The sequence below is a fragment of the Stegodyphus dumicola genome, chromosome 10 (genome assembly GCF_044657685.1).
Source record: "Stegodyphus dumicola isolate Sdum_Otavi_A_Nest chromosome 10, ASM4465768v1".
NCBI lineage: Eukaryota > Metazoa > Arthropoda > Arachnida > Araneae > Eresidae > Stegodyphus > Stegodyphus dumicola.
The window spans coordinates 141,760,803-141,775,847 of NC_140777.1; the positions used below are offsets into that span (position 1 = coordinate 141,760,803).

Sequence of the window (15,045 nt, forward strand, 5' to 3'; positions counted from 1 at the left end):
ATTCACCGAAAAATTCCTGCATATTCTTTTACTAAAAACATTACACGGATATAGATCAGTTCAAGAGATTTGAAATTGTTGGATATTACTTTGCGAAACCAGTTTGCCAAGTGCAATATATGGAATACGTTGAACAGAAAACTTCATTAAATCAAGTCACTTTTAGAGTGTTAGAGTACTGAATTTCAATTTTGACAATGCATGTGAGAAACGTAAAATTTGGTATTTCATTCAAAGAAGTGTATATGCATTTGGACCCTTTTCTTACTTAAATAAAATGTATTGAGTTTTTAGTGGAAATGTCACTTTGGTAAGAAACGTTATTTCGAAACATTCGATACAAATTTTCGAATTTCCATTCCTCTTTCCTTTGCAAAATTTACAAGAATTAAATTATATATATATTTACAGAATTTACTAAAATGTCAAATACTTTCTGTTATTAAATACTGAAGAATTTGCATGTATGTATATCAAAATGTCAATTATGTTTAGTTCTGTTATTAAATAATGAAGAAGTTGCGTGCATGTACGTAGGTAGGTATGCTCCTCCATTGTGAAAAAATAGCGGCATAACATGTTTTATAATATTTTTTACTTCCTTGTACGAAGTAAAGGAAGTATTGTAATCGCGAAACATTTCGGATATCATATTTCAACCAAAATATGAATTTCAACCACTCTAGAAACCATGTTTTTGCGTGACATCTGTACATACCGAGAGAATAAAGGACTGCTTTTGCCAAAAAGAATTGTAAATTGGATTTAAAATGAATTCAGAAGAAATTTTTTTTGACATCTGTAAGTACGTACGTATCTCGCATAACTCAAGAATGAGTAACCGTAGAACGTTGAAATTTTGTATATGTGACTGGTATAACATGTACTTGTGCAGCTTTTTGTTGGAATAGGTTGCAACAATTGTATATGTATATTCTCACTCCATTACCTGGTTCGGTGAGCTTAGTTTTTGATTCTTATTTGCTGCTAAATTGTGAATTTTTACTTCCTTGTACGAAATAAAGGAAGGTATTGTAATGGCGAAAATTTTCAGAAATCATATTTCACTTAAAATATCTATTTTGATCACTACCGAATGCAGTTTAATGATATTTTTGCGTGACATCTGAACGTAAGGGCAGAATAAAGCACTCTTTTTCCCAAAACGGGTTGCAAAACTGATTTAAAATAAATTCAGAAGATACTCTTTCGTGACGTCTGTACGTACGTACGTATATATCTCCCATAACTCAAAAACGAGTAGCTACAGAACGTTTGAAATTTTGCATATAGGACTGATGTAACATGTAGTTGTGCACCTCCCTTTTCGGTTGCCATCGTCCGCGCCAAAAGTATATAAATATATATATGATATAATAAAGTCAAGGAAACGACGAGTCACTGTTAATGCGTACTATAATTGTGTGTATACAATGGTATAGATTTTTTTAATGTGTAAGTATAATTGTGTTGATATAATTGTGCACAATTATGTTATATACCGTAGTATAGTGTTTTATTCTGCGTTTTAATACGTTAGTATAATTTTGTTTGCATAATTGTTCACCATAACTGTGTTGTATATAGTAGTATAGTGTCTTATTTCGTTTGTACAATTGTGCGCAGTATAAATTCTAATATCTAATGCTTTACAAGCATAGTGTATCTGTTTTTACATTGTGTATCAATTCTGTAAGCATTAAGTATATAAAAAGCGCTGCATATCTATTCAAATTAAATAAGTATTGTGTACCTGATATAATGTATTGCATAATGTATTCTCCAGAGTAAAGTTTCATCTGTAATTACTATATCATCTAATAACAAAATTTAATATTCTACAGTGTGCCTGCATGCTTTATGTATGTTTATTTGCGCATTTTACATGTGATATGTGATCTAAATGTGTCTAAATGATCTAAATGTGTCTTTAGTGTAAGTTTATACTATATATTAGCTTAAATATGTTTCATTATAAGTATGTGTTTTACTTGTATAAGTGTGTGCAAACTAGTATCTAATTTCTATTTTTATGTAATGTGCTTACATGTTTTATATGTGTTATATATGTGCTTTTATATGTGTTTTACAAGTGTTTTGTATGTATCTTTATATGTGCAATTGTATGTACTTGTATGTGTATGTATATGCTGTAATTAGTGTCTAACAGTGTCTAAAAACCAAGATGTAACAAATCATCCGCCTATCGATCGAAACTAATGTATTCCTAAGACGCCTCTGTATGGCCATGTACAATTACGTAAAATTCTTCAATAAACTCCCAAGGTGGCCTCATGAGGCTCCTGGGAGTTGCTGCCACTAGATAGGGGAGGGCGTGGGACATATGCCTGTTTACCTCTGTTAAACATCAGGCGTCCCCGTCCTCCGTCACCTGTCACCTGTTAATGCGTCCTAAATCCTAAATCCTATATTGAAGAGGAAGTATTCTGATTGCGTAGTAAGCTAATGTGTTGACTTCGTAAATAAAACTTGGCAGTCGAGGCGATTTTAATTCCATTTTTATTTCTAATTGGCATTATGCGGCATTATAATTATTATCACTTGGCACCCTATTCGTGCCTGTTCAAGAACATTTACATAATTGATGTTTTTGCAATAGGAAGTAGCATAGCGAAATTGCGTACAAGCACAGCACAGACAGAGGTTGAAGTGCGTAGTTATGAAAGATGGGAGCACGCGAAGAGAAAAGTTTTGGTTTACAATGGTAGTTTAGTTCCCAATTATTACGTCATCAGAGCTGCACAGGCCATAGAATTATCTAGAAATAACGCAATCCGCAAAAATGATGAATTATGTTGTTCTTATCTTCTGGTTAAGGTTTTTATGCCTTTAGTTAATCTGCATGCAGTAACTGTAGAAGTATCAACAATTTAAATGTTGTTTAAGTGCGGCTAAGCCTAATTTTTTGACCATAGCAGCCATATTTGTTTACATATGAAACTTTGCAGAATAGTGAATTAAGTCAGCTTCTACAACTTCAGTGTTCTTTTGCCGAATGGGACAAAAGTAAACCTTCAGTTTTGCACCGAAATATCTGCCTTCTGGTCGAATTACTTGTTTTTGTGTAGAAAATCTCATTTTACTTGTAAAAGTTTTTTTAAATTGTTTTAATTGTATTTGGTATTTTATATTTTTCGATATATTTTGACTTTTAATAAAGATAGTTTGAAGTTCCTGTATATTTTCCTTGCCGCGAAGTGAGAATTTAATTAATTGATTTAGAAATATATCTCTACGGAATCGAGGAAATGAAATGGAGCAGTTTAAATGAAATGCAACAAAAAATGCGTATAATTTTCCGTATTAGGAAATCATGTAGTGTACACATGAAATTTTGTTTGCTTTAAAAGAGATTGAATTACGTGTTTTTTATGCTCCGGTTAAGGTTTTTATGTTATTAGTTAATATGCATGCAAGAGTTGTAGAATTATCAACAATTTATAGTTGATAATTCTACAACTTCAACAATACAGTTCTTCAACAATAATTTAAGTGGTTATCTTAAAAATTGCTAAGACTGGGCTGGCTTACACTATTGGAGAAAATCTTATATTAATAGCAGATAAAGTTATCATTTTAACATTATTCAACGAAAAGCGGCTAATGAGCTTAATAACATTCTGTTGTCAAATGATACAGTAAGTCGACGAATTCATGAAATGGCAAATTCTATAAAAGAGGCACTTATTCAAAAAATAAAACAGGGTGAGTATTTCGCAATGCAATTGGATGAAAGTACTGATTCAACGTATTATTAGTATACATACGTTTCGAAGGAGATAAACGCATTGCAGAAGAGCATTTATTTTGTGAATTTCCTCATGATAGAGCAACTGCAAATGAAAGTTTTAAAGTAATTGAAAATTTTATATCTGAGAATGAAATTCCTTGGAATAAGTGCATTGCTGTACGCAGTGACGCTTTAACAAGAAAACATTCCGGTGTTATTTCTCAAATAAAGAAAGCCGCACCTGAAATCTAATTTACTCACTGCCTCATTTATCGTGCAGCTTTAGTAGTCAAAATAATTCCGAAAGTTGGAAAATCATTTTAAATCAAGCTGTTGAAAATTGTTTATTTTATTAAAAGCCGGTGTATAAATTCAAGAATATTTATGATTTTATGGCAAGAAATCGGTAGTGAACATAAAACGCTTTCGTTACATTCCGAAGTAAGGTGGTAATCCAGAGGCAAAGTTTTAAATCGTCCTTTTGAGCTTCGATTACAAATTCAAATTTTCTCTGTGATTCAAAATTTGAATTGCAAAATTGTTTATTTAGTGAACTATGGTCGGAACGTTTAGCATATTTAGGTGATATTTTTGGAAGGTTAAATGAATTAAATTTAGGATTACAAGGTCAAAGTGTTAATTTGTTTACCATTAGAGATAAAAATCAATGCAATGATAAAAAACTGGAGTTAATAATCAAGGGACTAGATAATAATATTTTAAGCTTTTTACTAATTTTAGAAAGTTTTCTAACCGAAAATAATCTTAAAATAAAAGAAGAATCAACATCCGACATTAAAAATCATTGTTTTTCATGGATAAATAATTTCAACATGTGTTTTCCCGATGATTATGAAAAAGAAAATTGGATTAGGAATGCATTTTGTTCAAATATACCTCGAATTTTATCTCGTGAAGAAAATGAACAATTAACAGAAATTACCTGTGATCGAACTCTAACGGAAGATTTCAAAAATAACACAGTAACTTTTAGTTGAACCGAAAAAAAGAATTTAAAGGAAATTCAAAGAAGCTATTAAATTTTATTTGGCTTTTGCACAACCGATTTGTGTGAAGAAGGATTTTCTTCCATGTTATATTTGAAAAATAAATGCAGAACAAAATTAAATGCGGATGCTAATTTACGATTCAGACTAAGTGAAATAAGACTAGACATAAGGAAATTGATTTCTTTTAAACAGGCCTAAATTTTAGAATTAAAGTATTATAGCTTAAATTTTGATAATTAAAATGATAACACATTTTTAATCTAATATTTTTTAATGTGTGCATATTTAATACAAATAGCGAATAGGTTGTACAAATGGGAATATATATATATATATATATATATATGTAATATTAAAATTCCATAGTCAAGAATACACTTAAAATTCTAACTGTATGTTCTTTTCATTTTTAATGGCGACGTTCTCTTATGTGAAAGTACGTGGAATTAAATCCACAGCCCAGTAGTCAAGTTGTTTTTCCCGCCTTTTCTACACGTACAGTTATAGAATGTTCTGGAGACATTTAAAGCGAACTGGAATGTCTGACGAGGCTGACGTCATTTCTTGGAAGCTCCGCCTTTCCAGAGGCTATAAAAGGACTCGCAAAGGAATATCGGGGGCTTTTCTTAAATGTCACGATGCAGTAAACTTCATACAAAAAGTTATTAATAATTCTTTTTTATTTACTCCGGAGATCTTGATTTTTGTAATTGCTATTTTCCCTGAAATATAATAAATGGATCCTGTTTTTTAAACTTATTGTCTGATAATCTAAGCTACGACTACATCTATGATTCTTCACCAAGCTATTTATTCCGGACAAAAGCTGGTACATCACATATATATATTTTAAATATTTCTTCTCAGAAAATTGAAAAATAATCATTGTAAAATGTAGTGGTGGTACTAAAGTGTTTCAATTTATGTTTAGATGGTAAGCGTCTATCAAAACGTTGAGAACCACTGATTTAAATAAATGGATTTAATGCATGATATATATAAGTAAAAAATATTAAATATTTTTACGAAATTACACTAGCTGAAGTCATTACACATTTTTCGTTTTCATAAGTATTTTTAGGCGGTCAGCAGCAAAAGCAATTAGTATCATAAAATGCTAAGAAAGATTAAGAGAAGTAAGAAATTAAGTTCCATTATGAAAATATTGTAGAAAATTATATTCCTAAGAAAATTCAGTAAATTTACTCCAGATTTCACTAAGAAAGTTATTTTTTAAGAAGTTATAATCATTAAGAAGATTATATTTAGATTATTATTAATTGAATCGTTTTGGTCAGATAGAACATATATCAGGATAAAATAGCAAGAATAATGAAAATAGCAAGAATAATGAAAATAGCAAGAATAAAATAGCAAGAATAATGAAAATAGCAAGAATAAAATAGCAAGAATAATGAAAATAGCAAGAATAAAATAGCAAGAATAATGAAAATGCGTATGACGTCGATTTAAGAAACAATATTCAGAAACATCTGAGCCATAAAAAATGATGAATGCTGTGTACTTATCTGCGAAGGAAATCTCCGAAAGAAAAATATCCTAAACGAAACGTGCCGAAAATACATCGGCCTTTTTTTTTTTTTTTTTTTTTTTTTTCGTTTTACTGCTTTCGATCTAATATCATTCCAAGACCGATCGTATATTTTTTTCTTTTCAAAACTGAAGAAAATCCATTTTGTGATTTTCGCTTTCTTTCCCCATTTTCATACATAATATTCAAGCTTGTTTCATCCTTCGAAAAATCAATATTTACCTGGTGGGAGGACGACGCTGTTGACATCCAAGGATGGAACGTACTGCAGAACCTGCCAGCAGGACCTCCAAGCAGTCTGTCCTGCTGGAATAGAAGGCCAGCACAAAACGGAATCCCAAACGGCCTCACAGAACACTTCTCCTAGAAAAAAAACAAAAGCATTATGCAAATGAATCACATTCTAAAATTTAGAAACTCAAATTCATGCCTTATAAGTATTAATATAAACGTTACGCAGGAAGTTTCAAAACAATTAGCCAACTAAGACTGATTTTAAATAAAGTTCCGTATGCTCACGTTAATAAAATAAAGTAAGGTTTCGGATAACGCCAGTTTGGGTCACGTGAGCAGTATAAGCATAAAAGATTTAGCTTTAACGGGCGAATTATATATAAAGGAGTTATTTATAACGGAGTCTTTCCAATTTCTTGGGTTGTTATCTTATACAAGAAATTGTCTACGTCTCAATTGAAACGTCAACCCTGTACCGTGGCAACTTCACTTCATTGGCTAGTACAGTTACGCAAGTAACCAATAAACTATCGGCGAGAAACAGACACTTAAGCCGCATATAAATATATGGGGTTTCCACTTTCTTTCTTGGGTTTTCCCTATTAGAGGGAGCCCACCAGCGGCCGAGCGGTAACGTCGCTGAATACTGGTAGTTTGGTCCGAGGTTGGAATCCCGCGAACGGGTTAGCTGCATGGGTGTTTTCGTGGTTTTCCCCATGTGTAACGTGTATACGAGCCAGTTTCCCTTAAAAAGTCGTCCACGAAGGCATCCCTCCTTAAGGCAGATAGCCCTCGAGTGCCTTTCCGTAATCTAATAAACCAAACCAAACCAACCATATTAGAGGGATTTGGCTACGTGCCAAATTCTTTTTTCTCGAATATCTACGAAACGGTGCCGAGTTGAAATTCGAGACGCGTATCCTCGGATTTCGAAAAATTTTCCGAATCCATCGATACCGTTCTCATCTTCGTACGACTTCGACTAATCGGCCGAGATATTAATTAAAAACTGCGGAAACGTTAATTTCCGCGTTCATTTTTCCGAGTGGCAACAATAAACTATCGGCGACAAACACTTAAGCAGCTTACATGTATCAACATGATCAGAATATTTATATCCAAGTGGCTTGAAAAATGTTATCGCACGAAATGCCGTGCGAACATTATTTCCTGTGTGGTCTTTTAAAATTCTCAAAGTAAGGTCATGCAATGGGGCATAAGAGCTTTAATTTATCTTTCAATTTATAACTGTAGTTGCTTTTGATTGCTTTGGATATGCAAAAGTGAGCCCTGTTAAAGTTCCTTTTAATAATCAGTTTTTATTTTAGTTTTTAAAGGAGCGTTTAGAAGATTTATTTTAATTAAACATTAGTCTTATATTTTTGGTATTTTTATTTTTCGTAATTTCTGCCAGATATATATGGCGCCATGTTTTATGTGTAAGTACTCTTTTTTTATAAATATTTCTAGATCTTATGTTTATATATCCAAGAATGTTTTAAATTACGTATGAAACTGTCTCATGTAGAATCCACGATATAAGCAGAAAGCCTTCTAAACAGCTTTCGAGTCAATTGTCGAACTATGTTGTATGGCGATATTTTAAATATTTCGGAAAAAAGCATTTTCGGAGCTCTAGGCGCGATTTTCCTCGAAGCTTCCAGAAGCCCGGGCAACCCCATATAAATACGAATCTAAAAGCAATGAACTTATCAATCACTTCTGTGTGATTTCAGATAGACTGCAGTTCAGAAAGAAATACTGAATTTCAGAGTTTATTCTTCGAGTGATAAAGGTAATATACGATATTTCTCATTTCTCAAGCAGATGTGGACTAGTTTACAGCTGTTAATTTTGCTATATTTTGTTTAATTGTAATAAAATGTTAATTCTTTCCTACTCTTCATGAATAATTATCTGAACAGATTTTCACGAACCCGTAGCTCGCAACATTCGGTTAAAAATCTTCTCCGTCTATTACGGTTTCGTCTGCTCCACCAGAATATGTAAATAAGAGAAGTTGTCAGTAGGAGTAAGAATGCAAGTTTAATACAGTGATGATGGACTATTCCAGTTAGCCGTAATAAAACTACTTTCTTGTCATCTGGAGCAAGCACTAATGCTACTAGTTAATGCATTTTCTTTTCTTGGAAATCTTGTACAGCAGTAGGGTTATAGCTGACAGCATTGTAGCAAACGCATCGCAAGCGAACACGTAGTCAGTTGTACAGCTAACAATATCGCAGCAAAAAAAAAAAAAAAAAAAAATAGTTCTGAAACATCATAGTATAAAATAAAGCTTCGCTGTTTAGAACATCGTCGCTGAGCCAAATCTTCGCTGTTTTGGAACACCGTCGTGCATTTTATTGTGATAACAAATAAAGCACCTACAAATCATCGCATGATGATAACATCGCAGACACGTGTTTTCTAACTATAAAAATATTTTATGAAATTTCGTACAGTAAGTTGTCAGCACAAGAAGAAGTAAAAAATATTTTTATTTCTATATTTAAACATTTTTTTGAAAGTAAGAAAGAAACTTAACGACCCAACATCTAGAAATTAGTAAAATGCAATGCCTACAGAAATTAACAGAATTTTAAATTCGTGCATCTTCCTCTTTCTTGTCTTTTTTATTCTATAGCGTTCCATCAAAATCTATTAACACGCATTTCTAAGAAATGTAAACTAAATCATGACTTTTATTAATAAGCAAAATAAGTTTAAAATTCAATTAATTGCTTATGTAGTATTAATTTTTACTAATTTAAATTTTTCTTTTTGTTTTCCAGTAAAAATTTATTAGTTAGTACAAAAATATGAACTATAAAGGTGAAATTATTACTTACTTCTTGCGATCTCAAATCCTTGTGCGAAATTTCATTCAAATTTTTTACAGTCAGAAAATGCATGCCTTCGATGTTATCTTCATGCCCTGATTTGCAGGTGCTTTATTATTTGGCCACTATTTTATTAGACGATATTTTAAAAACATTTTAAAACTGCGAAGAATTTGCACTGCTTTATTTTACCCCACGGTAATTTTGTACCCTAATGTCTTATAACTATAGTACAACAACGTTTTCTCCTTGAGTTGTTTGCTCCACGATATTGCTCGATGTTTTCGGTGAATATCAGTAATAGTTGTGCAGAGAGCTTCTACTATCTAAAACCTTGAATTGCGCAGAAATTGATTAATTGGAGAAGTCAAACAACAAGAATCACCGTTTATATTTGTAAGAATTGTTGAATCCATGCATCGACATTGTGAAGCATGCAGTGTGGTGAATAGAAGAAATTTTGAACTTCTTCTGCGATTTAACCACTTTTTCTAACAAAAGTAATTTTAACACCTCTTTCCACATCCTTCCTTTCTTCTTTTGTACGCTTGCAGGTATCGCCCTCTAGCGGTTGCCGTTCTCATCTTCGGACACAAATCTTGTTTGTCATGGAATGACAAATAAGCATGTTAAGTTTGGCAACGACCTTTTGAGACACCCTGTGTACCTATGGGAATGCACAGGTGTTGGCCTTGCTACAACCGGTATGTTTATTTTTTAAAATCTCTCAGGCAATGGTGTAGGTGTATGTTAGTTAGTTGATTTCTGTACTTTGATTTGAAATCCAAATAAATTTTTAGTCATTTTATTTCTAGTATACTTAATTAGCATTCTGGTTTTGATAACTTAAGATCGTGAAAACATCGTCTGCAGTTTAGAATATTAGAATGATATTTACATTAAACAGAACTGAATTTAACTTTATAATCGACTAAAATAATATACGGGAAAATGCGAAAAACATCTCTCTCTCAAGGAAATATAATGTTATATGAATTCATTCATAAATAAATATTTACATATAGAACTTTGTATGAGGCATAAAAATCTATACTTATTATATAATTTATTCAATTCCGAATATTTACAAAAACATGATAAATCATTTACTGTGTAATAACATGAGCATTTAATTTCGTAAAACTTTTTATTCACAAAATACGAAAAGCATTTTTTATCTTGTTAAACACTTTGTTAACTAAAACGAAAGAAGTATACAGTTTAGAGAAAATTCTATTAATACCAGTTTTACGATTTTCAAATCTTTTTTAAAAACGTTACATGTCTCCCACGAGACAGTAACTACATTTCGAAGTTAAATCTTAACAATTTTCTTACATGCATCATACTTAAACGGGAGTTTTATCAAAAAGGCCATTTTTATGTTTCCTTACCTCAAAGGAACACAATTTTTAAATCTCAGCCAAAGAGGTTCGGGTAAGTAAAATAATTTTGGTAAAAAGATAAAATATATCGAAAATAGCAAAGAGTTTTGAAAATGAGATTTTCTTTCAAAGCATAATAAATGGTTCTTACGGTTATGTTTTATTTTATTGTTCAGCATTTAAAAAATTGCATTTTATTTGGTGCTCATTCATTGGATGTTCCGTGTTAAGGGATTTATGGCATTCGAAATCCTTTTCATTTTACGACTATTCCATTCCTTAATATACATAAAGTAATCCTTAAGGGTATTTAAGAGTTGTCGTAAGAAAATAATGTTTTGTATTCAGTGCATTTTTTTCCCATCTGTTTGGTTTTATGATTTTAATCTGAAACAATAATACAAGTTAACAGGATAAATGTAATGTCAAGACAATAATAACAAGATAAATATAATTAGCTAATTGTAATATCGAATTTTTTAAAGCAAAAACGCACAGGGAGTGGGAATTTCAGCCTATATTAACTGAAAGAAATACTCCACATATATTAATTACTTCCTAGGACTTTTAAAAAGATTTCATGACTAAATATATTTTGAGCCACTGATGAGCGACCTATGAGAGTAATAATGAAATGCCTCAAGCCCTTCATTCGAATGTCAATGTTGTGAGTACGCATAACATTTTAAATAAGAATTTACGACACTGTAATTTTCATATGAGTATCCTGAAAGGAAAGGGTAAGTATTAAACAGAAAATCATATAGCAAAGGAAAAAAAGAGATTCTTATTGGGTTAAAACTGCAACCGATATTATGATATAAAATTTTGCTTAATCCTCTTCAAATAGCAGTTCTTTCTACGAATAATATTATCTTCGCTGTTGCGAAGTTTAGTTTCTGTAGATCGGCAATAAGAAAAATTGCAAATAAGAAGTTCACTTTGATGTCACTTGGTCATTGGTCATCAGGATACAATAGGCATTTAGCATTTTAAATATGTTTTTAACTATATTTGAAGTTCTTGCCGGAGGGCGCTGGCGTTATTTAAAAGTCAAAGAGCACAGGATTACTCACGCCAAAAAAGGCGAATCCATGGACGAGTGCCACAATCTAAAGACAAAACAGTCTAACTGAAATCTAGAGATTTAAACACGAACTTTAACTGTTGCAGGGGGAACTAAGTCAGTATAAGTACTGCGAAAATACAATTTCCAGATGGAGAACACATATTTCTTGAACTATTTGGAGTATATTGTAATTTCACACTTGGAACTATAACGATTTGAAGATGAAAACGCCCAAGACAAATCACTAAGTCCAAAACCTGCTTAGTCAGCTATTGCAGTGTCTATAACCTGCCTTGTCGGGTGATAAAACACATAAACTTGAAAGGCACATTTCAAAATGATGATAATAAATGAATAAATGAAGAACAAAGTCTGCTTTGTAAAAATTTCTGGAAACAGAGCCCATATCCTGCTCTGTCCGGTTGTAAACAAATGTAAACACAGTAGAAATATGATTTGGTGGTCACCCACCCACCTGCTGATCACGGCAGTGTTGCTGGAAAATTGCTTTGATGTTGTAACCTTAATGTCTTCTTTTTATTGATTTTTTCCTTGTTGCTAATTTACAGAAACTAAACTTCGCAACAACAAAGATGATAACATGCGTAGAGGGAGCTGCTCTTATTAGAGTTAAGCTATAACAAGAGCCTAACTGCTTTAGTACACTACTGAAGATGGTATGTGCTACATTTTTAAATACGCCGCCCAGAGGGGAAACTGTTTAGTGACTCTTACTGCAGTACCGAAGGGCCTGTGTTCAAATCCCGGAGAAGGCATGGAATAAACTATCTCTTCCTTCGTAAAAGGTAACGGTGGCCCACTTATAAGGTGCCTCCATAATAAAGTGACCACCTTCTGGTTCTGGTCTTAGTAGAAACCATAGCTTATAATATCTAGTGCCCGCAACAAGGGGAAAAAGCATTTCCAAATGCAAATTTCTGAAAGCACTAGAAAGGCAGTAACACTTAAGAAGCTTTAAATTCTCATTCTAGAAATGCTGATTTTAACGAATTTTGCTTCTAAGGAAATTCAGCTTTCACAAGTCCTTGAGATTTTTTGTTTTCCTATCGTCAGATAAAATTAACATTAAGTCATACATTAAAAAAAATTAAAGTTCTAACTAGCGGAGTGCAAAATTTATAATTTTATAAGAAAAGCAAAATTTATAAGTTCTATATAAATCTGAAAAGAAAATGTATAAAAGCATTTTAATATGAATGTAATCAGTTAATTATTTCCAAGCAACAACCAATTCGTGAATAATTTTTTTTTATTGCCAAACAACGAAACAAAAAATTTTGGCATTTCACGTATGTGCACGCTGTCAGGATTTAAATTTTATGTAGTATAACACTTTTTTCAATCAATAAAAGAATTAACGTGGCAATAACATGTGTCAATTACTCTAACCTGAAACAAAAACAAAAGTTGCCAACAGCAGGTATTTATTTAAGATGCTGATATTAACGAAACATTTTCGACATGCAATGACGTCACATGCAATCGCGTGTTTTCTTCAACGTCAGAATATGATCTTGATTTTGATCTCCAACGAGCGAGACTGTTGCCATTCGAAAACATGAATGCGAAAATTAGAGTTTTCAGAGTTTTTAATTAATATCTCTGCTAATTAGAGTCATATGAAGACGAGAAGTCAAAATGGCTTCTTACGAATTTTTGGAATCCCGGAGGTACCTCTTTAGAAACTCAACTCTCCACCGTTCCGGAGGAGATGACGTCCCAAACAAATGGACTCTCACAGAGTTTAATAGTATGAAGATCTAATTTTGCATAATAACGAATTTTTCCCCTTCTAACCTCCAAATTTCTTTAGCATAAGGAAAACCTTAAAGAAGTCGTATACGGCAAGAAACTTCAGCAACTCCGTATTAGATTAAGCATTTCTAGGAATTTGCTTATGCAACTTATTGTCTCCAATAGATAATTAAAGTTGGTCATCAAGGAAAAATCCATAACGCTTACAATAGCGAAAACTGGTTTCTCGAGATCCTTTTTAGGAAGGCACATTTGATTGTTAAAGATTATACGCCACACCGATTTTTCAAGCAACGTTTTGGGCCTCTGTGTATGTTCTGAAATACAGTAGAAATATGTCCTTCAGATTGGTTTTGGAGAGATGGCGTTTCTAAGAAACACTGCATGCTACCTTTGGAGGTACTGAATTTGATAAGACGTCATTTTAAATTAGAACTTTGTATATAGAAAGCCAACATAAGAATTCATATTTTTATATTTTTAATAAAAGTTGGCATGTGGTCAAAAATAACGTATTGCAACTTGTGACTCTTGAGTCACAAGTTGCAGTCCAACAAAAGTAATCACAGGTCACAATAAGTTGCAGTCACAAGACTAACAAAAATAATCGACAGCAGTAGCAAAATCAAAATTACGAATCTAGTTTGTCTTTCATATGATATGTCTGAATGTAATTCATAATTGCATTTATAGCTTGCTCAAAACGAACTATCTGCTATTAAGCAAATTCTGCAATTAACGCAATGTAACGTTATTTTCTGGAATGTATCGGTTCATCATTTATTATTCAAATGCTGTAATATACTATAAGGACTTTTTTTTTTATCTGAGTGGTTATTTTAAGTTAAGTATCTTTACTGTCATTTTCCTTTCCGTTTTCCTACCAGAATGCTAATTTTTAGTTCTCGCTTATTCAAATTACGTAGAAAGAGATAGTATTTTAAAGGGAAATTTTAGACTGTTTAGTCAGAGTGCATTCCTTCTGCTGAGGACCACGTTACTAGCTGAAACTCTGCGATAGGTGACAGGTGACGGAGGACGGAGGCGCCTGGTGTCTAACATAGGTAAACAGGCATATACCCCGCGTCCTCCACTGTGTAGAGGCAACAACTCCCTGGAGCCCCATGAGGCCGCCCGGGAGTTTATTAGGATCTTAAAAGTTAACATGGCCATACAAGGGCTAGACTACATGTAGTACATTGTAAGAACGTGAGACAACTGAAGGTTATGGTTACAGAGGTAGAACAAAATAAGACATAAACATAAAACATAAATGGAAACATATAAAGAAAAACATGAAGAAACACATAAAGCACTAAAAACACAAAAAGGTACACTAAGATACACTAAAATACACGTATCTAAATAAACACCGAACACACATAGATAAACACGATGCAAATAATTAAATAATGTGGACACATA

The 15,045-nt window shown here is 32.4% G+C and overlaps 1 protein-coding gene across 1 annotated transcript in view; it reads right to left on the reverse strand.

Moving 5' to 3' along the window:
- The window catches only part of LOC118192468 (corticotropin-releasing hormone receptor 1-like), a 523,232-nt gene that overhangs the window by 233,120 nt on the left and 275,067 nt on the right, over positions 1–15,045 (reverse strand). Inside the window, exon 2 of the mRNA XM_085825622.1 lies at positions 6,536–6,676. Within this exon, the coding sequence (XP_085681748.1) occupies positions 6,536–6,676 (141 nt within the window). The remainder of the gene's footprint in view (positions 1–6,535; positions 6,677–15,045) is intronic.